The 21239-nt window shown below is 39.7% G+C and overlaps 1 protein-coding gene across 8 annotated transcripts in view; it reads left to right on the top strand.

Moving 5' to 3' along the window:
* Positions 1-21239, top strand: part of foxn3 (forkhead box N3) — a 255664-nt gene that overhangs the window by 72304 nt on the left and 162121 nt on the right. For 6 of the 8 annotated variants that reach the window (XM_062968393.1, XM_062968392.1, XM_008115505.2 and 3 more), the window contains exon 2: positions 4444-5000. In XM_062968393.1, coding sequence (XP_062824463.1) covers positions 4458-5000 — 543 coding nt within the window. In that variant the 5' untranslated portion in view covers positions 4444-4457. Of the gene's footprint in view, positions 1-141; positions 303-405; positions 543-4443; positions 5001-21239 lie in introns of those variants that run through there. The other 2 variants (XM_008115555.3, XM_016991011.2) reach the window with 2 other exon arrangements.

Below are 21239 nucleotides of genomic sequence, written 5' to 3'. Positions count from 1 at the left end.
ATGCTTGCTGCAAAGGGCCCTGTGTAGGAAGAAGTGCAGTTTGCCAGTCTCCTAGCAACAGGGATGATTGATTGGGAGCTGCACCAATCAGCAGGCTGCTTTTCCCCTTCAAATGTTTTTGACAAGTAGAGCAGGGAGTGTAGCAAAGTGCAGCAAGGAGGAAACTGTCCTTCCCGGATTGCTCTTTCCTTCCCTTCCAAATGACGATCTGCCTTATTTTCCCCTTCCTCCCGTCTTCGTTGTAGGACAGACGCCTGATCTGTAATGCTGTATGTATATCGTAGTTTCTCTGGAAAGCTTTAGTAAGTAGTCTGTCATTGGTTTCCTTCTCCTTCCCCTCCCATTTCCTGTGTGTGTTTTGTCCTATCAGTTTGGGACGTGCAAGAAAGGGTGCAGCCAGAAAGTTTGCATTCGTACGCACCCGCTTGTGGGCCTATCAGATGGAGCAGATCTCGGTTGCAAAATATTTGCTGAATTGTAGCACCCCCGTGAAGTCTTGCCAAGCGATTTGGCAAATCTACACTTCTTTGGAGCCCAGTTGTGTAAGGATCAGTTGTATTTCCCCAGCTGTTAAATCCAAGCCAGGTTTCTGCACCGAGTAATGTAACTGTAATTTAAGATGCCGGATTGTTTGCCGGGCCCGTTCCTCTTAAAGTGCTGGGAGCATTGCCTGTCGTCAGTGTGTGTCGGATTGTGATGCGAGGTTCCTGGATTGTAAGGTTTTTAGGGGAAAGGTGTGAGACTTTTCAGCCGTGTTTTGGGTCCCTTTTTAATGCCTTTTAAAAAGCATGGTGTTCCCAGAGTTCTTGCATTTCTGTTTCCTGCGTTAGTAACGTTATGATAAAATATCAAACTCAAAATAAAACAGTTGTTGAAATGTAAAGGTATAGTATAGACATGGGCAAAGTTGGCCCCGCCAGGTGTTTTGGACTTCAACTCCCACCATTCCTAACAGCCTCAGGCCCCTTCCTTTTCCCCCTCAGCCGCTTAAGCGGCTGAGGGGGAAAAGGAAAGGGCCTGAGGCTGTTAGGAATGGTAGGAGTTGAAGTCCAAAACACCCAGAGGGCCCAAGTTTGCCCATGTCTGGTATAGTAGACTCTCAGCTAACCTGTATCAATGGGGATGTGGTAGATGCCACATAAACATAGTTTCTGGTTGCTTGAGAATTACTATTAGAAATAGTCCCAACTAATACTATACCATACCATACACTCTTCACTTGATATTAACATTGAAATATGGTAATTCAAATCAAATAAAGATAACTATATCTTAATATAACCCAGTTTTACTGTATTATAAAAACAGCTTGGTGAATAAAATATGCAATTTTAGTTCAGAATGTTTCCGGTTGCTTCAGTTCCAGTTAACTGAGGGTCCGCGGTATCATGCTTCTAAGTGGTATATAACTAAGTGGTTTATATCAGGAACTCTTGATAGTGTAGCAGGTTAAACCGCTGAGTTCCTGAACTTGCTGACCGAAAAGTTGGTGGTTTGAATGCGGGGAGTGGAGTGAGCTTCCGCTGTTAGCCCCAGCTTCTGCTTACCTAGCAGTTCGAAAACATGCCAGTGTGAGTAGATGAATAGGTACCGCTCTGGCAGGAAGCTAACGGCGCTCCATAGTCATGACCTTGGAAGTGTCTACGGACAAAGCCGGCTCTTCAGCTTAGAAATGGAGATGAGCACCAATCCCCAGAGTCAGACACAACTAGACTTAATGTCAGGGGAAAGCCTTTACCATAAGTTGTATATAGTTTTCCCCAGTAGATTTCAAAATAATATCCATAGAACTCACAGTGCATTGAGAATACGTCTGTAAAGTCTATCCCTTTGAGTTCAGTGGCATTTACCTTTGGTCAGTATGTTTAGATAGTTTGCTTCTGTGAATATCCATCCATTAAAAACCCACAAATATGTCAAAGTTACTCCTGTGTTACTCTGAGGGCTGGATTGTAAGCCAACTTTGGCCAGGGCTGTTGATTTGCAGGGTTGGAGCCACAGTATCCGCTTGTCCCTTTCAACAGTTTACCGTAAGCTTTCAAAGAAGAGTCACTAGTTTTTGTGTGAAAAATTGATGGTGTGATACAGTCCTTTGGGAGAACGCTGGCAAGTAAGCAAATTAAACTGAAAGAGAGCAGCATGTCGTCATAGCAACAGAGCAATTAAATTATGTTGTCAGCCATGATATAATTTTCCTATTTAAAAGCTCGCTCCTGGGACAGGAGTTCTGTTTGTACTGAACTCATTTGGCTGCAGTGCTCCCGATTGAAAGAGGAGTTGAAATAACTGTAATGTTGTGGAGATATATATGTGTGTGTGTGTGTGTGTGTGTGTGTGTATCATTCAGAGGTCTCTTCTCTCCATGCAGCCGAAGCATCGGAGCTCCCCTTATGTCTTCCTTTTTAATAGTGCTCTCCATCATGAACGTTTCCTGATGTAAATTCTCTTTACATTTTAATTATGGAATGCAATTTAAATATTCATATGGAGTTGAAAAAGCCACGTGGAGCAGCAGGCGTACGGTAGCGTCGCTGTGGTGTTTCCAAACCATTTTGTTTAAAACCAGTGTGGGAGGTAAAGCTTCCCACGTATTTTATTTGCTTTATTTTTATCCCTCTTTGCTTCCAACATAGGGACCCAAGCAGCTTACAATGGGAATGTGGCTGACAGTAAATAATTGCAGTTTCCAACCTTTGGTTTAACTTTGTTTTGCAGCTTTCAGTATTTTTCCTTCTCGTGTTTAGAACTGAAGTGAACGACTGCACTGTATAATGGCTTTGCAGCAAAGATTTTGTATACTCAGTTACACTATTGTCCATTTTTATCCAGGTTTCATCCTATGACTACTGTTTACTTCCAGCAATGATCTCTTATGCAATTACAACTTTCCCTGGTTATTACTAAGTATCTCCTTGACAGTCTCAAGTCCCTTAAGAAGTATTGTGATCAGGGTCCTGTGTTTTTAAAAGTTTGAAGTCCTACTGAAAGCCTTTTCTCCCATTCCTGGTAAAAGTTTGCTTCAGTGTTTTTTAAAAACAAGTTCCATTTTCAGATACCTTTTTTTTGAAGCACACTGAAGCTTTCCTCTTCCTGTGGGGTACATTTTTGTTGAATTGTATACCACACTTCCTGTTAACCCTTTCTGCAACCTAGTCAGCATGGGTGCAGTACATTGGTGCCATTGTTAATATAATGCAAACTTTCAAGTTGCAAACAATTTATAATCATGTAAGGTTTATCTGTTCTTCACTGAATGAAAGTGATCACTAGAGAAATACTGATTCTTTTCTTTAAAAGTCTTTATCCTTTGGTGGAAGGCTGAACTGTTGTGAGCCAGTCTGTTGCTGAAGGGGGAAAATAGTCTAAAGTTGATGCAGGATCGATTGGGTAATATTAAGAAGCTTAATGCTCACAGGGAGAGTGTTGAGAAGCAGATATATATTGTGATACAATTATGCTTTTAAAATAGTCCATGCAGCAGCTTTTGTTCTATGTGAGTTCAAGCCATTGTCTGTTACCCCTGCTTTTCTGTTTTTTAGATTTTGAAAACATTATTTTGAACTAATTAAAATGTAATACACCTTTAACATTTCTGAAACAGTCTTCTGTGAGGCCCAATATAGCAACAAAAGTTTCTACTGATTGGTGTATGATGTCACTCTTCATGCTTTCTTCTAAGTCACGCTTATCACATTCATTGCTCGCTCTGTTCCCTGTTGAATGTGCATCACTGTGGTGGAATCTCTCTTACACTTTCTTTCTTTCTTTCTTTAGTGTCACCCATCTGTAATTTTCTCTTTGAATCTCTAAATCCTCCTTCTAAACCCACGATTCTCTTTGAGATTCTCTTGGAGGCAAAAAAACTTGTAGCTGTAGCTGATTGCTTAGTTGTATGTGTGTAAACATGGGGTTTTGCCTGCTTGCGCATTCAGCCAGAGCCGGAGAGGCTATAATTATAATGTGCCTGTGTTCATACTGGAAGTGAAACAGCTGAACTTAATCTGAAGCAACTGGTCTTAAGCTCTCAATTTTTTGTGCTTGTTACAAGCTGTAAGAGTGACAAGGCCAGCAAAACTCCCCTCCAAACCTCTATGTGTGCTTGCTTAGGCATTAAGTCTCACTGTTTTTACTAGCATGAGCCCTTAAGAAACACATCTAGAACATATATTTGCCTTATTTTCTCTTCACTTCATGTGCAGATTCTCTCCTCACATCAGGAATTTCATTAGCCTTATGCCAGTGCTTGAAATCCTGTTCCTTTTCTATGGCCTCTCTCTCTAAACCCAGATATATTATAGGTGTTTTGCCTTTTTTGTTTTTTAATGTATATTTTGTGAAAGGCCAGATTTGTAGACCGGGGAACTGCTATCAGAGAATCTTGTAATGCTGTCTGTGTCTTTACCAGCTAACATTCTTTTTAAACATTTGGATTTATTTTACCAGGAGCCTCAGTCTAAATGGGTCCAGTTATGCCTCCAAGTAAGAAACCAGAGGGCTCAGGAATAAGTGTTTCCAGCGGACTGAGCCAGTGTTACCGGGATGGAGACCTATCAAAAACGCTTCAGGATGATGAGGACTTAGACTTTGCTTTGCCTGCTCTCCGGTCGGAAAAGGGTCCCATGGAGGATGAAGAACTAACTAATTTGAACTGGCTGCACGAAAGCAAGAACTTGCTGAAAAGTTTTGGCGACTCAGTCTTAAGAAGCGTTAGCCCAGTGCAGGACGTTGATGATGACACCCCTCCGTCCCCCGCTCACGCTGACATGCCCTACGATGCCAAGCAGAATCCCAACTGCAAACCACCCTATTCCTTTAGCTGCCTCATATTTATGGCCATTGAAGACTCTCCAACCAAACGGCTGCCTGTTAAGGATATATACAACTGGATTTTGGAACACTTCCCTTATTTTGCAAATGCCCCTACTGGATGGAAAAACTCTGTGAGGCACAATCTGTCATTGAATAAGTGTTTTAAGAAGGTGGACAAAGACAGAAGTCAGGTGAGACTGGAATAATGCTACCCCCCTTGTCTGTATAACCCATGCAACCTTTATTCTCTCCTTTCTTTTTGAAATGAAACAAGCCGCCCTGTCTGTCTGCTCTCCCCATTCTCTGTTTTATTTCATTGCATTCACAAAGCAAGTATTTGCTCTCAGATGGTTCATTTTTGATGGCATTGAAATCTTTGTCTAGACAGCTTTAATGCAGTGATCTTTTTGTAAATGTATGGGATAGGCGTTTAAATGCCAACTTGTATCTCCATGTATAGTACTGAATATGATTTTGTGGTTATTGTGCTCTGCTAATGGTTTCCAGAGATAGAAGATGGACTTAATCACATAGAGTGGGTTGCACAGAGGGCTTCACTTAAGCAATACATTAAAAAATCCTCCTTAGATGGGTGGTTTGCAGCCCAAGGTGTTCGAGAAACATGGAGGCATCTCTTGAAAACATGCCCAGCTTTTTATTTCTAATGTTACATTTATAGCCACCTGGAGACTTTGCAGTTTTCTGTTTGTTGTTGGTCTTTCATCTGTTCTTACCTGCAAGGGGCTCTTTGGGTCCACATTTCCTTCAATCTACAGCATTTCTGAGTTTTGGCAGCTCCTTTTCCATCCACTCTCTGCCGCGTGGCATCTGGAAGAAAAGTCTGAGTTGGAGAATAGGTGCTTCGATTGCACTTTTGCACGTTTGTATTAGGGCACATACTACAGTTGAGATGAGGTGAAAGTCTAGTGCCTGCAAAAGAAAATGCATTTAAAGTACTTAGCTGTTTTATCTGCCCCTTGAAGTAATGGCTCAGAATGTTTTTGATGTGGGTTTACTCTTCTGGTATTGCTTGAGATGCAGAACCTTTTAGCCTTATGCTGGAAACTCCTTTGTATAAAGATATACAATTAGTCTGCCTAACTCGGTGGTTTCTACTCTAGAGTAGCAACTGATTTCTAGTTTAAGGGTGACACATACAACCTGGTCCTTTTATCTAGAGCAGCAGTTCTCAACCTGTAGGTCCTTAGATGTTTTGGCCTTCAACTCCCAGAAATCTTAACAGCTGGTAAACTGGCTGGGATTTCTGGGAGTAGCAAGCCAAAACACCTGGGGACCCAAAGCTTGAGAACCACTGATCTAGAGACACCAAGAATCGAAAGTAGGACCTTCTGCTTGCAAAACAAGTGCACTACCACTGAGTTCTCTGGTTCTTCCTCATAGCTTGAGCTGCTGATTCATATCAGATGACTTCAGCTCTTTCTTCTGGCTACCTCTGTGACCTGGTATCTCTCTGTGGTTTCTCCCAAGAAAGTCACATGATTTCAGAAACAATGGCTGGCATGCTTTTGGGAAGTTACATAATTGTAAACCAATGTCCAATCACATAAAGTTGAATTTCATCATTGCACAGTGTTCAGTTTCTGAGGAGGGGAGCCATAGAGATCATTGTGCAAACAGAGCCAACAGTGTAGCTGTTGTACAATCTGTCTTGTTGCACAATGGGAGCCCCTGTTGTGCAGTGGGACATCTTGCCTGGTACTCTGTTGTGGATCATTTAAATGCACTGCCATCGTGCCAGCCTCATAGCTCTATCCTTGTGAAGTTACATATCATAGCCTCTGATGAATATTTGGTGGTTATTTTGGTGAATATTTTTCTTTATATTGACTTTTTATTGCTATAATTATGAATTTTGAGAAGTAAGTAAACTGTTTTGTAGATTTGTAGTTAATACCCTGTTTCCCCGAAAATAAGAGTGTCATATATTAGTTTTTGCTCCCAGAGATGTGCTAGGTCATATTTTCAGAAGATGTCTTATTTTTCCATGCAAAAGAATTCACATTTATTGTTGAACAAAAAAATTAACATTTATTATATACTGGCCAGACAAACCAGCATAACCAGACAAACTGTGAATCCTATCAAGAATTTCTTGTTACTACCATTATTTCCATGTACAACATTCTATGGTACGTACATTTACCAATCCTGCATGCTCTGACATTCTGTTTGGCAGCTATGCTTCCAAACAAAAACTTTGCTAGGTCTTACTTTTGGGGGAGGCCTTATATTTAGCAATTCAGCAAAACCTCTACTAGGTCTTATTTTCTGCGGATGTCTTATTTTTCGGGGAAACACGGTATAGGTAGCTTTCTTGGAGATCTCTCCCAACAACTGGAAAAACTGTGTACAGTATACTAAACTCAACACCTGGAGAAATTGTGAATAGTGTGGAGATTTGAATGCAGACATGCTAAAGCATGCACATTCATGTTACTGCCATTTATAAATATGGGACATGATCATTTATGAAGTTTTGTGTTAGCATGGGGTCCCAGAACCAAATCCCATGGATATGGCCGCCTTACTGTCCTTGTACCTAAGATAGCTAAAAGCACTTGTCATAACTGCAGTCCTTGTTTTTATTTGGCTAGGTTCATGATTACGCTTCCTGATTGTCCAAAAAGTTAGACATTGGAAATGCCATTTTACGTATAGGTTTGAATGTACAGTCTTCTATGTGGAACATGAACTTTGTATTTAATTGGACTCACAAACCTTGAGTATAAGAGCTATGTTTTCTATGAACATATGAAATGGTAACACATTGATTATATTGTTTTGGATTCCTCTTTAGGAATTCTCGCCTTTCCTATATAAGGATGATTTCGGTTTAGAGACGTGTATTTGGAATCATTTAGTATAATTTGAACCTCTACAATCCTTGTCTGCACATTAAATGTTCCATGACTATAGCATATATATGAACAACTGTCTTATAATTTATATTATTGGATTATATTTCTGTTTGTAGTGGCCTCTTGCCTTCAGAAATTGGAAATGCCATGTTACGTGTTTGGGTGTATTTGCAAAAAAAAAAGAAAAAAGAAAAGCAGATAATTCTTCCATGAGAGATTGGGTTGTGTCTGCTCTGGCTTTCAGGATGCTGGATTGTCTCAGGGAATGAAGACACTTTTCAGCAACAGTGCAAACATTGCAAACTGAGTGTCCTTGTGTTTTTATTTTAGTTTATTTTTTCAACCTGTTTTAGATATGACTCTCATTCACATAGTATTCAATGTAACCATAAAAATGCTTTTAGCTTAAGGTGGAAGAATTTGTATATAAAAGTAAGAGTGATTTTGTATTGTAATTGTTTTTCTTCTGTTCCTTCATCCATGTGCACCATGCAATCTTCTTTCTTTTGTAAGCTTGAATATCAGCTCCACCTCAAAGTGGCTGCTGAAGATTTTTAGGGTGCAACATCAGGTAGAGTGGGATGAATTGTTTAATTACGGGGGAAAATCAGGTTGCACATTGGCATTATTCTTCTGTTATTGCTTTGAAAATATGTATAGCAGCTATTGCTATAATAGTTTGAAGATACTGATCAAATTGTGGTTGTATGCGTCAAGTCATTTCAGATATATGGTGTCTATAAAATGAACTTATCACTGGGCGGGGTTTTTTTTTAGCAAAATTTTTCTCAGAAGGAGTTTGTTCTTACCTTTCTGTATATTTGTTTGTGTATTCCTGGATGGTAGGGTGTTAAATTGAATGGCTGTTGTGGTCTTTTCCAGCTCTGTATCTATGATTCAATTCCATCGAGGCTGAGAAACTGTGGCTTGCCCAAGATTACCTTGGGAGTCACACAGATTTTTAAGGAAAGGGAAGTGGGATTGTATTCTATCCAATCCTATTATGTTTCTGTGGGCCAGTTTACAAGAGGGCAAGATAAGCAGCAACTGACTCCAAAATTCCTTAAAGGACATGTATAAACAACAAAACACACCACCAGCATGTTTTAAAAAAGCTCGGATCAAGTCTGGCCACCAAGTTGGAATTGATGAGTAGCGAAAAGTGAAGGCTGATAAAGGAAAAAATAATCCCTAGATACATTTCAGAAAAATGTTTCCAAAGATTTTTACTCATGCAAGGCTTTATCTTTGGTAGGAGCTGCAGTGGCGCACTGGGTTAAACCCTTTTGCCGGTGAACTGCTGACTTTAAGGTTGGATTGCTGACCTGAAGGTTGCCAATTCAAATCTGCGAGATGGGGTGAGCTCTCATCTGTCAGCTCTAGCTTGTGGAGACATGAGAGAAGTCTCCCAGCGATCACCTCCGGGTGTCACTTGGGGAATGTCTCTGTAGACGGCCATTTGTCTCACACCAGAAGCAACTTTCAGTATGTTCTCAAGTCGCTTCTGATAAGATTTTAAAAAATTCATCTTTGGTTATTTTATTTCATGTGCATAAAATCTTTGCAGAAACTGGTTGAACTGCCACTCTGATGTGGTATAGGAACCTATCCCTTATTATTCTCATGCTGTACTAAATTTTCTATTAAAGAAGTAATGCCCAAGAACATGTCTACGCTTAAATTGAGATATGCTAGTACTTCATTTGGTATATAGATAAACTAGAATTTCTGTCACAGCGTACAGTGATGTCTGCCAATGTTGAAGGAGGACTGGACATTGAGTTTAGAGCCACCAGTGCATGGCTGTGTATTGGCTCCAATATCAGAGCTTTGTGTGTGTGTGTGTGTGTGTGTGTGTGTGTATTTTAGTTGCTGGGAAATACAAGAAAGAAGTGCAATTGTAGTCTTATCCTGCTGGGGAAATTCCCATAGGTTAGTGACTTATCTCTGTATGAATTAGAATGATATACTACATAGGTATTCAATCTAATCTAATGTGGCTCTTTTCCTCTGTTGCCTGAAATAACAAGGTTCAGTCCTTGTGTTTTCACCAATGTGTATATGGTGAGAAGCTCATAAAGCAGGTCATATTGAATTTTATAAGTGGGATACTGTGCTTTTCTATAAAAAGTTCATTTTCAATTAGTGTATTTTTTATTTTAAAATGTAGAGTTCTTGACCCTTTTTTTGGACCAGGGATGAGAATTGTCTGGCCTTCCAGATATCATTGAAGTATAATTTCTAGTTTTTGTCATACTTGGCTACACTGCCTTCAGCTTTGAGTTGCAGTTCAGCCACTTCTACACCTCTATTCTAGATCTGTATAAAATAACTATGACAAAGGCATTTACTTGTAGACCAATAATAATAGCATTTTTGCAGAAAGGAAGGACTGGTAGTTGCTGGAGAGATAATTGATAGTAATATCATGTACATTATGTATTTTCCTTCAAAAACTAAGCAAATTGTGTAAACCTTAGCTAGTTAGTGAGCTTAAATATAACCATGAGATTGTTCCACATGGGCTTGTTGAGATACCCTGGGGAAATTTTTGAGTGAGGGATTGGTTCATTTCCCCCCAAAGTATGATTACAAAAAGAGAAATGAACAGTAAAAGGAAAGAAACAAATAGATGAAAAGGCAGACATAGGATATGATTGAAGTATAAACTCACAATCTTTTCAGAAAAAAATCTTTGTAACTGACATCTATAAAATATAAAGTTATACGTACCTAAAGCATATGATTGATGATTGAAAAATTGATGGTGAATGTTTATTTTCCAAAATTCCCACACATAAGATCCAGGAGTGCTGACCCTTTTAAATTCCACATCACAGGAATGTAATTTCATATAAATTTGCATCTAAAAATACCAAAGACAGAGGTTTAATCCTAATACCTAGGTTGGTTTCCCATTCCATGCCTCCTCCTTTTAGGCTCACAAAATTATTTTCAAAATGCAGACTTATTGTGCCATTAATGTGTAAGTTTAACCGGCAGATATTTTAATCAGAACCCATTATTTACTTTAGAAAAAATACCCTTTAAAATTGAAATATATTTGAGAATGGTCCATGGATTTAGGTTTCAGAGATGAATACAGACTATGTGTTAACATGCCTACATTAATTTCTAGATGACATTTTAAATTAAATATTTGGTAAAAATTGTTGAAAAACATAATAATCTGACATTGGCAGGTATATGTGCTAATGTTATATTACTCTTTGGATTAGCAGTCTCCTGTTAATATTACTTGTGCAGTAAGTAGTGATTGAAAAGAAAATTTTGCCTAATAAAGAATTCTTGAAACTTCAAAGTCTTCAAGTTTCTGCTTTACCTGATAATGGTCCAGGAAAGAAGAACCACGTTGATCTTCCTTTCATGTTATATATCTTCATTACAGTTGGGCCTTCATTTTCATGGGTTTTTCTTTCACATGTTTGGTTATTCTCGGGTTTGTAGCTGCTATATCTGAATCTCTTAGTCTTCTCCATCTTCTGCTTGGCCCAGATCAAGCACTTGCCAGCTTTTAATTCTGCTCCTGGCAGATCCAAAATTGCCAGCCTCTTACTCCCAAGACACCTAAGCAACCTTTTGAATCTACCCCCAGTCAATCCACTGATTTGCTTGTCTTGGGAGTAAGTTGATTTTGGCTGGCAGGAGAGGGATTGTGTAAACTAGAGTAGAGAGAGTGGTTTGAGCCATTTCATCTGCTTGGAGTAGCTTGAAAAATTGCCAGAGTGTCTAGGGAGTAAAGGGATGGTGATTTTGGAGCAGAAGGTGTTGGGCAAGAATCATAGAATCATAGAATAGTAGAGTTGGAAGAGACCTCATGGGCCATCCAGTCCAACCCCCTGCCAAGAAGCAGGAAATCGCATTCAAAGCATCCCCGACAGATGGCCATCCAGCCTCTGCTTAAAAGCCTCCAAGGAAGGAGCCTCCACCACAGCCCGGGGGAGAGAGTTCCACTGTCGAACAGCCCTCACTGTGAGGAAGTTCTTCCTGATGTTCAGGTGGAATCTCCTTTCCTGTAGTTTGAAGCCATTGTTCCATGTCCTAGTCTGCAGGGCAGCAGAAAACAAGCTTGCTCCCTCCTCCCTATGACTTCCCTTCATGTATTTGTACATGGCTATCATGTCTCCTCTCAGCCTTCTCTTCTGCAGGCTAAACATGCCAAACTCTTTAAGCCGCTCCTCATAGGGCTTGTTCTCCAGACCCTTAATCATTTTAGTCGCCCTCCTCTGGACGCTTTCCAGCTTGTCAACATCTCCCTTCATCTGCGGTGCCCAAAATTGGACGCAGTATTCCAGGTGTGGTCTGACCAAGGCAGAATAGAGGGGGAGCATGACTTCCCTGGATCTAGACGCTATTCCCCTATTGATGCAGGCCAGAATCCCGTTGGCTTTTTTAGCTGCTGCATCACATTGTTGGCTCATGTTTAACTTGTTGTCCACGAGGACTCCAAGGTCTTTTTCGCACACACTGCTGTCAAGCCAGGCGTCCCCCATTCTGTATCTTTGATTTCCATTTTTTCTGCCAAAATGAAGTATCTTGCATTTGTCCCTGTTGAACTTCATTTTGTTAATTTCGGCCCATCTCTCTAGTCTGTCAAGATCGTTTTGAATTCTGCTCCTGTCTTCTGGAGGAATTGAATCACTGGGAGTGTCTTGAAAAGCTGGCTGAGGCATCATTGTGGTGTGGTTGGGGCTCTTGGCAGAGAAGGAGACTGTAGCATTCGTGTTTGAGCTTATAAGTTTCAAAGGCCATTTTAGTGTTTTTATTTATTTTAGTTCAGTTTTTGCCACACTGTTACTATTTAATTGTTTTTTAACTTTTGTATTGCACTTTTTAAACTTGCCTAATGTAGATTGTTAGCTGCCTTGAGTCCCCATGGGGAGAAAGACAAGGATATAAATAAAGATTATTATTATTATTATTCCACACTCACTGGGTTATTGTTCCCCTGGCCCTAACAAAAGTGGAGCCCATAATTCCTATAAAAAAATGGCATTTCTTTATGTTGTGTGACGTTGCTTTTCCACAATATGCCCTGGATATACTCCGTTTTTACAACTGAAACTTATCTTGCAGAGAAGAACCAGATGGTTATGTAGATCAATGTTTAGCCACAAGTTCATCTATACACCTGTCTGTCTGTGTATCTAGCCTTTCTTACACTAGTACAGTTTTTTTCACTATTGATAGCTCTCTCATGCCATTAAATCAGTGGTTCTCAACCTGTGGGTCCCTATATGTTTTGGCTTTCAACTCCCTGAAATCCTTATAGCTGGTATACTGCTGGGATTTCTGGGAGTTGTAGACCAAAACACCTGGGGACCCCAGGTAGAGAACCACTGCATTTAGTGGTAACTTGGTGTTTTATCTTCAGTATCTAGTACTGAAAGTTTCTCTCCTTTTTTTGTGGGAAAGTAAAACATTACTCCTCTGCCTTTGATTGTATTAGTTCAAAACCTGAAGGAGTTATTCCCTAAAACAAACACTTACAATTTCCTGGATGTTTCAAGTTTGTTTCCTACAGGTTAGAGGTTTACTCCCTTTGTAGAGTATCCCAACAAGACAAAACATAGCTGGGACTAAGTTACACTTAGCACTGCTCAAGCTCCTTTAGGTATCTGAATGTATTTGTCCTTTGTTATTTATTTGTATTAACAGCCATTTGGTAAAGTATCAAGGACTGGGTTCAGGTTGAGGAAGAAACTAAGAGATACAATGAAAAGTGAAACCTAGAAAATGGTTTGGATTCTAACACTTCAATTTCATAAATAGAGTAGGATACTTTTAGCAAAAGAGAGCTTTCCTCCATCTCTTCCTGCAGATGGTGGTTATCTCTGGAATAGAAAAGTATGCTGAAAATTGGGGATCTCGCCATCTTGCCTAGGAAGAAGCAGCTTCCACTTCTTCAATACAACTGGTTTTCAAGAATGAGTAAAGCCAAAAACATTAGCTGGCAGGCTTTTTGGTCTATTTGCTTGTAGCTGCATTATCTTATCTAGAGTATCATTTTGACAAGGGAGAGAGTTTGCATGTGAAATTAATGGGAAAACTTAACTGGGCCCTAAAACTCCATTGAAGCAGTCAATGGATGGGAATGTGGTCTAAGTTTGATAGTTATGGAAGAACATGATGGAGTTGGACACACTATGCAGCATTTTATTATGCGCCTCAGTTCAGAGGAGGAAGCATCTACAGCAGGCATGGGCAAACTTAGGCTCTCCAGGTGTTTTTGGACTTTAACTCCCACAACTCCTTACAGCCAGTAGGCTGTTAGGAGTTGTGGGAGTTGGAGTCCAAAACACCTGGAGGGACGAAGTTTGCCCATGCCTGATCTACAACATGACATAAAAACCAATGCTACATAACATAAACAATTCCATTTAGTATTCATAGCAACTGTGCATGCGTTATAATATTGGAAATGCAAAGAGTCATTCTTTTCATGCTTCCTTTTCCTGAACCAACCACAGCTGCTGTCTTCTGAATTTCACATAATTCTTCATGTTTCTTTTTGTATCTCAGTCGCCATGTATAATACAAGTAACATCAATGAAAAGATTGTTGTGTAAAATAAAGAGCAGTATTTGTAAATGATGATAGGCCAGACTTCTTTTAGGATCATTGTTGCTTTATTCAGGATGCATTTGATACCATTTTTCCTATTGCTGCACATCCCTCCTTCCTTCAGCTGGAGCTTTTTTGTTCCTATGAAGGAACTGTGAGTATGGTAAGGGCATGGGGCATGGCCTCTTGAATACATAACTCCACAACTGGCAGTTTCTCCCTGGTGAAGGTATTTTGATATATCTGTGAATACCGAAGGTATTTCTCTGTTTCATGTTGGACTATTCCACTTAACCAGCCATGTGACCCCAAACACCTTCATTATTACTTTCCTAAAGTTGCTGAGTTTGATGTATGTAATATTTAATGCTCACTAAATAAATAAAAGGGGCCATGTTTCAGCATATGACATATTCCTAAAATCTTTTGAGAAGCTCTAGTGGATGCAAAATAGGATTTTAAAATTCTATCAGCTCTGAGAATTGTGGGCATTTGTTAATTGATGTTGAAACTTTTCGTTGGCTTCCCGCATTTCTTCCTTGTGGCAGTGCTTTGCAGCATCTACAATAATATGTAGAAGACATGCTTTACTCAAGCTTCTTTTTATTTTATTACCAAGAGGACACAAGTTTATGTAGAAATCATCCATTCAGTATCAAATTTATAAGTTGGTGTTTGGTTGATTCCCTTCCTAAACAGAACGCAACAACCTTCTCCAATCTGATTCCTTCTACATATACTGCATTACAATCCATGATGTCCCCTGGAGTAATTGGGGTTGTAATGCTATACATTTAGAGGATACAATGAGTAAGATAGAGAGGATTTCACGCTGTATCATTTAGCCCTCCATCACCTTTTTGATGCATTGGAGAAGATTTTAGAAACATCTTTCAAAAGGTGCAGTACTCATTAAAGTCTTTTGCCTTTTCATTTGTCCAAAAGATGACCTACAAAGACTGATAGTAAAAACATTACTTAGTCCTAATCTTTTTTATATACTGGTTTTAAACCACTTCATTAGATGTGTTGCAATAGCAGATTCCCAGATTAGCTTAGTGTTTGCACCTTATTTTATTTTTTTGTTTATTTAATATTTATTTTACTTAAGTGATATTTGTCTTTACTGTTCTAATGTAGCACAAATCCTATGTAAAATCATACTATGTATTTTTGACATTAATATTGAAATCTGAAATATATACAGAAAGTCTTTACACCTCAGAAGATATGGCACTCCAGGAAAGTGTGTGTGGAAAAAGCAATGTGTAGACACCAATTTTTGAAAGTTAAGAGCCTAGGTAGAGCTATGCTGGATCAGACCAAAGGCCTGTTTAGTTCAGTGTTCTGTTCCTCTATGGCCAGAGGGTTGCCTGCAGGAAACTCCAAGGCTCTGCTTTTCCCCTTGCGCTTAGCCTGAAGGAATTGTTGTCTTCCTTATATACAAGGTGTCCCAAAAGGGTGTATTTAACAGCTAATAGTAGTTATGCTGGGTATTTGAAGGCTAAGCAAATACATTTGTATTAAAAATGCTACAACAATTTAATCAGAGTTACACATTCCGGCTTAAATTACAATTTAATGTAAAGCGTTGTCCCTGCTCAACAATTTGTTGCTTGCATTGTTGACCCACAGAGTTGCAAACCTCACTTAAAGCTAAGCTTGTAATTTCACAACACTTCTCCACAATTGGAATCTTTCATCTTGTTCAGAGTGTATATATATATATATTGGAAATAAAATGCAAAAAAAATATATCCAGAAGTATAACTTGTTAATGGGTTGTTGTTGTTGTTGTTGTTGTTGTTGTTGTTATGTATCCCACTTTTATCTTTCTGATTGCTACACAAAGTGGTTCACAACTAAACACAATCCAATTAAAATTTTTCCAGCATATAGCTATTAAAATACATTTTGAGATACTCAGAAACAATGTAGAGTGATGTGTGAAGTGAACAGCTTTCTGCAAGCTAGTTTATCTTCCAGGCAAAGTGCTCCATTTTGTGGGGATGTATTATAGTTTTATATCTAACCCCCCTGCCCTAAAGCTTACTGGCCTCTACATTTTATTAGCCTATTGCAACCTCCATAGTGAAAGAACAAAAGGTTGAATTTTTCTGCTATGAATGGAGAAGGGGAGTTCCTTTCACTGGCAGCCTGCTTGGTTTCTTTGTTTGGTTTAGAGAAGGGACAGCCTAATCCATTCCTCTTCCACTAACTTCCTGACTTATCTCAGTGCAGATCTTGGTTGCCACAAGGATCCTTTTAGTTGAAGGCTGCGCAACCAACATGGCTGAATGTGTGCATGGAGATCGTGGTGAAGATGTGGTTGCACAGTCTTTGCGTAAGCTTGAAGAATCCTATCCTGATACTACAATTCCCATAGAGCTTTTGCTTATATCACTCCCTCCTGATGTATGGTACACAATTGATAGACCAGAAGTAGAGGAACAGCTGGGCTTGAAGCAAAATATGGCCTAATAAAGTCAGTTGTCCAGAAGAACACAGTGTGTTTCCCACTTCCTTTCCAGACAGTATTTTGTGTTTAAAGTTGATTTACAAGTTCTCCTGTAACATGGAGGTTGAATTTATGTTCCCTCTATTCATTTCATTTTTAAAGTATAGATTCATTGTTACAATGCATTGCCACAGATTACCATTTAATATGCCTGTCTGCTGAATGAGATTTATAACTAAACAATCTGTTTTCAATATACCCAGAAGTTTGCAAAGGAGGAGAATGCCATTAGTCTCTGCCAACTGAAAATTTACATTTCAGATCCTTGTGTAGCTGGAATGACACGAACCATGCACAAGCTGCAGCTTGCAGGGATAGCAGGTTTGTGGGAACAACAAAGTGTACAAAACTCTAAGGAATAAAAATCTTGACTCCTCTTTCCTCCAAACAGCTGAATGAAAACGGAGCATGCTCACCTGCCACAAAGAACTTTGCTGTTTGTTGGAGGGGGAAATAGATAGCCCAAAGGAATGGAATGGACTGTGCCGAAAGAAGGCAGGCAAACCGGTAGAAAAACTGAAACATTACATTGAGCTTAGTGTTGCAGGACCCATGTATAAACTGTTTATTCAGTGTTATAGTGAGCGTGCTCAAAAGTGCACTTCGGCATTCACACACCCCCCCCCCCCAGGTTTTTTTAAAACGCGAAAGCTAGCTTAGTCAAAACATGGGACTTTTCTTTTGTGTGGGGTTTTTTTCTTTTGCAGCCTCAGATCTTCATTTGATGACAGTGGGGGGAGGAGTGGCTGAAATGCTACCAAATACAGAACTGACGAATGGCAGGGAAAGACAATTGGAGGTTGGTTTTTGTTTGTGCTCGGTCAAGAGCATTAAGGTCAGTCTCCAAGCTCCCAGATCCTGCTGGGTTGATGAGGGAGAGGGCAGATTGTAAACTTCATAAGCCTAACTTGTTACAAATGCAGGTTTTGTGTGAGAGTTCATTACAATTCACAGTAGGGGCATTTCTCTCTCTGTTGTTTGAATAGTAATTGCAGCCAGCTCTGAATAAGCTTATCGAAATAGAAGAGTTTGCTTGATCCATAAGGAAGATTTGATTTGATTGATTGAGTGGGGCCATCTCAGTTGTGACCCTGTAGAAACCAGAGTAAAACCATATGATCCTACCAGATACCATTGAAAAAGTGCTTGCCTGTTTTGTTGCCATAGTCATTAACATTGACTTGAACTTTGGTTTTTTCCTCTAAAATAAGCCAGACTGTTATAGGGTGGGTGCACATATCAAAGGTAACACCACAAATGTATGCAGTACCTCCAGGCCAGTAGACATTGCTTCAGACTAACAGCACTGTGCATGTGTTTCATACTTAACATTGACTGGATTAGTAAGCATTGCCAATTGTTTATGAACAAAACACCAATTTTGACAATAAATTTTTGTCCGTCTCCATGTCAAATATGATAATGCTTAGATCTGGTTAAAATAATGTATGGTAGTTATGGTTCCCAGTGATTCTAAGCCATTGACCCTCCAGCTTCTAGAACAGTGGTTCTCAACCTGAGGTCCCCAGATGTATTTGGCCTACAACTCCCAGAAATCCCAGCCAGTTTACCAGTTGTTTGGATTTCTGGGAGTTGAAGGCCAAAAACATCTGTGGACCCCAGTTTGAGAACCACTGTTCTAGAAGCCTTAGCTAGTACATCACATCTCGCCTAGTTTTGGAAGCTAAGCATCGTTGGATCTTGTTACTACCCTGTTTCCCCGAAAATAAGACATCCTTGGAAAATAAGACCTAGTAGAGGTTTTGCTGAATTACTAAATATAAGACCTCCCCCAAAAGTAAGACCTAGCAAAGTTTTTGTTTGGAAGCATGCCCGGCTCCTGCCAAACAGAACATCAGAGCATGCAGAATTGGTAAATGTACATACCAGTTGTACATGGAAATAATGGTAGTAACAGGAAATTCTTGATAAGATTCACAGTTTGTCTGGTTATGTTGGATTGTGATGACAACTACTGCATAGTATATAATATATGTTCATTTTTTTGTTCAACAATAAATGTGAATTCTTCTTCATGGAAAAATAAGACATCCCCTGAAAATAAGACCTAGCACATCTTTGGGAGCAAAAATTAATATAAGACACTGTCATATTTTCGGGGAAACACGGTAGTTAGATGGCAATCACAATGGAGTAACAAAGCCTTGGTGTCATTCAAAGGTAACAGTAATATGAGACATGGACCACGGGCTTGATCCATTATTCCTGTATTGCAAACAGCTATTTTGCAGTGGGTCTTTCTCTTTGGGCATAGTGCATATGTGAGTAACTGCAGTGGGGGACATTTTTATCCCTGCAACAGGCTTTACCACCATTATTTGCCTTGGAAGTCTGCCTCTTGAATTTTTGACTGGTTTTCAATCAGTAGGTGCTAGATGGGGCTCTTGGTAGTTGTAGTCCAAAATATTCAGAGAGTATAAAGTTTCCAAAATCTAAGCTAAAATGAATTGTTTCAGTTAAAACAAATTCTGTTTTGGTCCTAAATTATAAGTCAGTGGAACGTAGTTCCATTTAGTAAAGATTGATATAACACTTTTAACTTGCCACATTTTGGAGAGGGAATTTGGGGCATGCTTATGAAATCAAGGATCATGTAATATAAAATGCATGCATATAAAATTACAAATTACAAAATAAAGATCTAGATGCCAGAAACCAAAAAGCAGTCGTAAGGTAACATGAAGGCAAAGAAAACAATAAACCTAAGCTTTTTGGAACTGCCATGTTTGTTTGTTTTTGCCAGCATTCTGAAACACTCAAGTCTTTTATGCTTTTTTAAATTTTAATTAATCCTATTATTTTCAAAAGAGCTTCCAAGGGAAGGAAAGCTGTGATCCAAAGAACAATGTTGCAACTGAGTATTGCCTCCTGACTTGCTTTTGGAATGACTTACAACAGCTTTCTCCATCTCTGGGGCCCTCAAAGAATATTTTACCACATTTCCCATTATCCCAGTTAGTATGCTGGCCTTTTGATGTGAGCAAACTGAGTTAGGAAGTTGCACAGTCTGTGCAATCAATGTGGGGGAAAATCGATATTACTTTAAAATATAGGGATGCTTCCATAAGCTAGAGGTGTTGACATTTCTCCGTGGCCCATGTGCTAGGTTTGTGGGTTAGTGCATTGATTTGTGTCACATTTTTGAACACTGAGTGCCTGTTTCCAACCTCTTCCAAAGAGCATCTTAATGTATCACAATGGGTCATTGCATAGGGCATTTTTAAAACTTTACTATTCCTAGATTGCACTAATAAAGTGCATGTTAGAAACTTTGTAGTAGCTTTGGAAGCGTAGACTTGGATATGGTTGAAGGGGAGACAAAGAAACATTAGTGCCTTTACGAAGCTCCTTGCTGGGAGAGTCAACTAGTATATACAAGAACTAAATCTTAATGGTAGCATTGTGAGCGTGACACGGGAGGTTTCCCCCTTTTATTTCCCTCCTCATTGGTAGTCCTACGTATCCCATTGCTTAGATTTCATCCTGTTTTCTAGTGCCTAGACATGAATGCCCTAGTATGTGTCCCATTTAGCACAATCCCTTTAGCCCATGACTCTACTGGCTTCCCTGCCATCTGGTCCTTGGCTATAGAGAGGAATTTTTCTTGTATATACGTCTCCCTGGCAACGCGTGTGCAGTTGATATGGAAAGTAAGCAGTTGCCCTAGCAACAGAGTTACTGATGTGGCACATCCTCTGCTTGTGGGGAAAGGACTCTGCTGGCTCAATTGCATTATGCAGGGCCGCCGTAATTATGGCTTCCCCCACTAATGCCTGTTGTAGCGGAGGGGATTTGCAAGCATCTTTGTTGTAGCTCTCCCTTTGGGGGAGGAGGCCAGCAAGCTGATGCATTTGCCCTCGCGGGCTTCTGGATAGCAAGGAAAGACTTGGCTTCAGACCCTGTGGCTTGGCCTGAGTTGGTAAGAAAGAGAGTTCACCACGAGGACACTTGTTCCCAGCCCTTTCCTTACTGTTGGGAGTTCCCTTTGGAGCCTATGAGGCCAGGGACTGCCAGCCATAAATTTATAGTGCCATTTTTAGTCGTCTCCTCCGTGTCCCGCTTGCTACCGACTGTCCTTCCCATGACTTCTTGTTTTGGCTTCCATGAACTTTGCTGCCCTGGATGACATTTTGATTGCATTTTCCCTTACTACTCTGCTATACCATTTTTTCCCCCCAAGAATTTAAGATATGAGGAGGCAAAGGAAATAACTGCTAAAGACTGAGAATGGAAGAGTGATACTTTTGGATAGCAACTTATGAAATCTCCTGGTCAGGATGGCTACAGTGGATAACCTGGCCACAAAATTCTGAGTGTCTAAAAATGTAACTTTTCCAAAGAGTGGTGCGATATTAAGGAATTATCATTCAGTAAGGGGAGAAGGAGTGAAATCAAAGATTACCGAGCATTTGCTATTTGGCATTTAA

Source organism: Anolis carolinensis, chromosome 1 (assembly GCF_035594765.1).
Source record: "Anolis carolinensis isolate JA03-04 chromosome 1, rAnoCar3.1.pri, whole genome shotgun sequence".
In the NCBI taxonomy this organism is placed as follows: Eukaryota; Metazoa; Chordata; class Lepidosauria; order Squamata; family Dactyloidae; genus Anolis; species Anolis carolinensis.
This window is presented reverse-complemented; position numbering and strand designations above follow the sequence as displayed.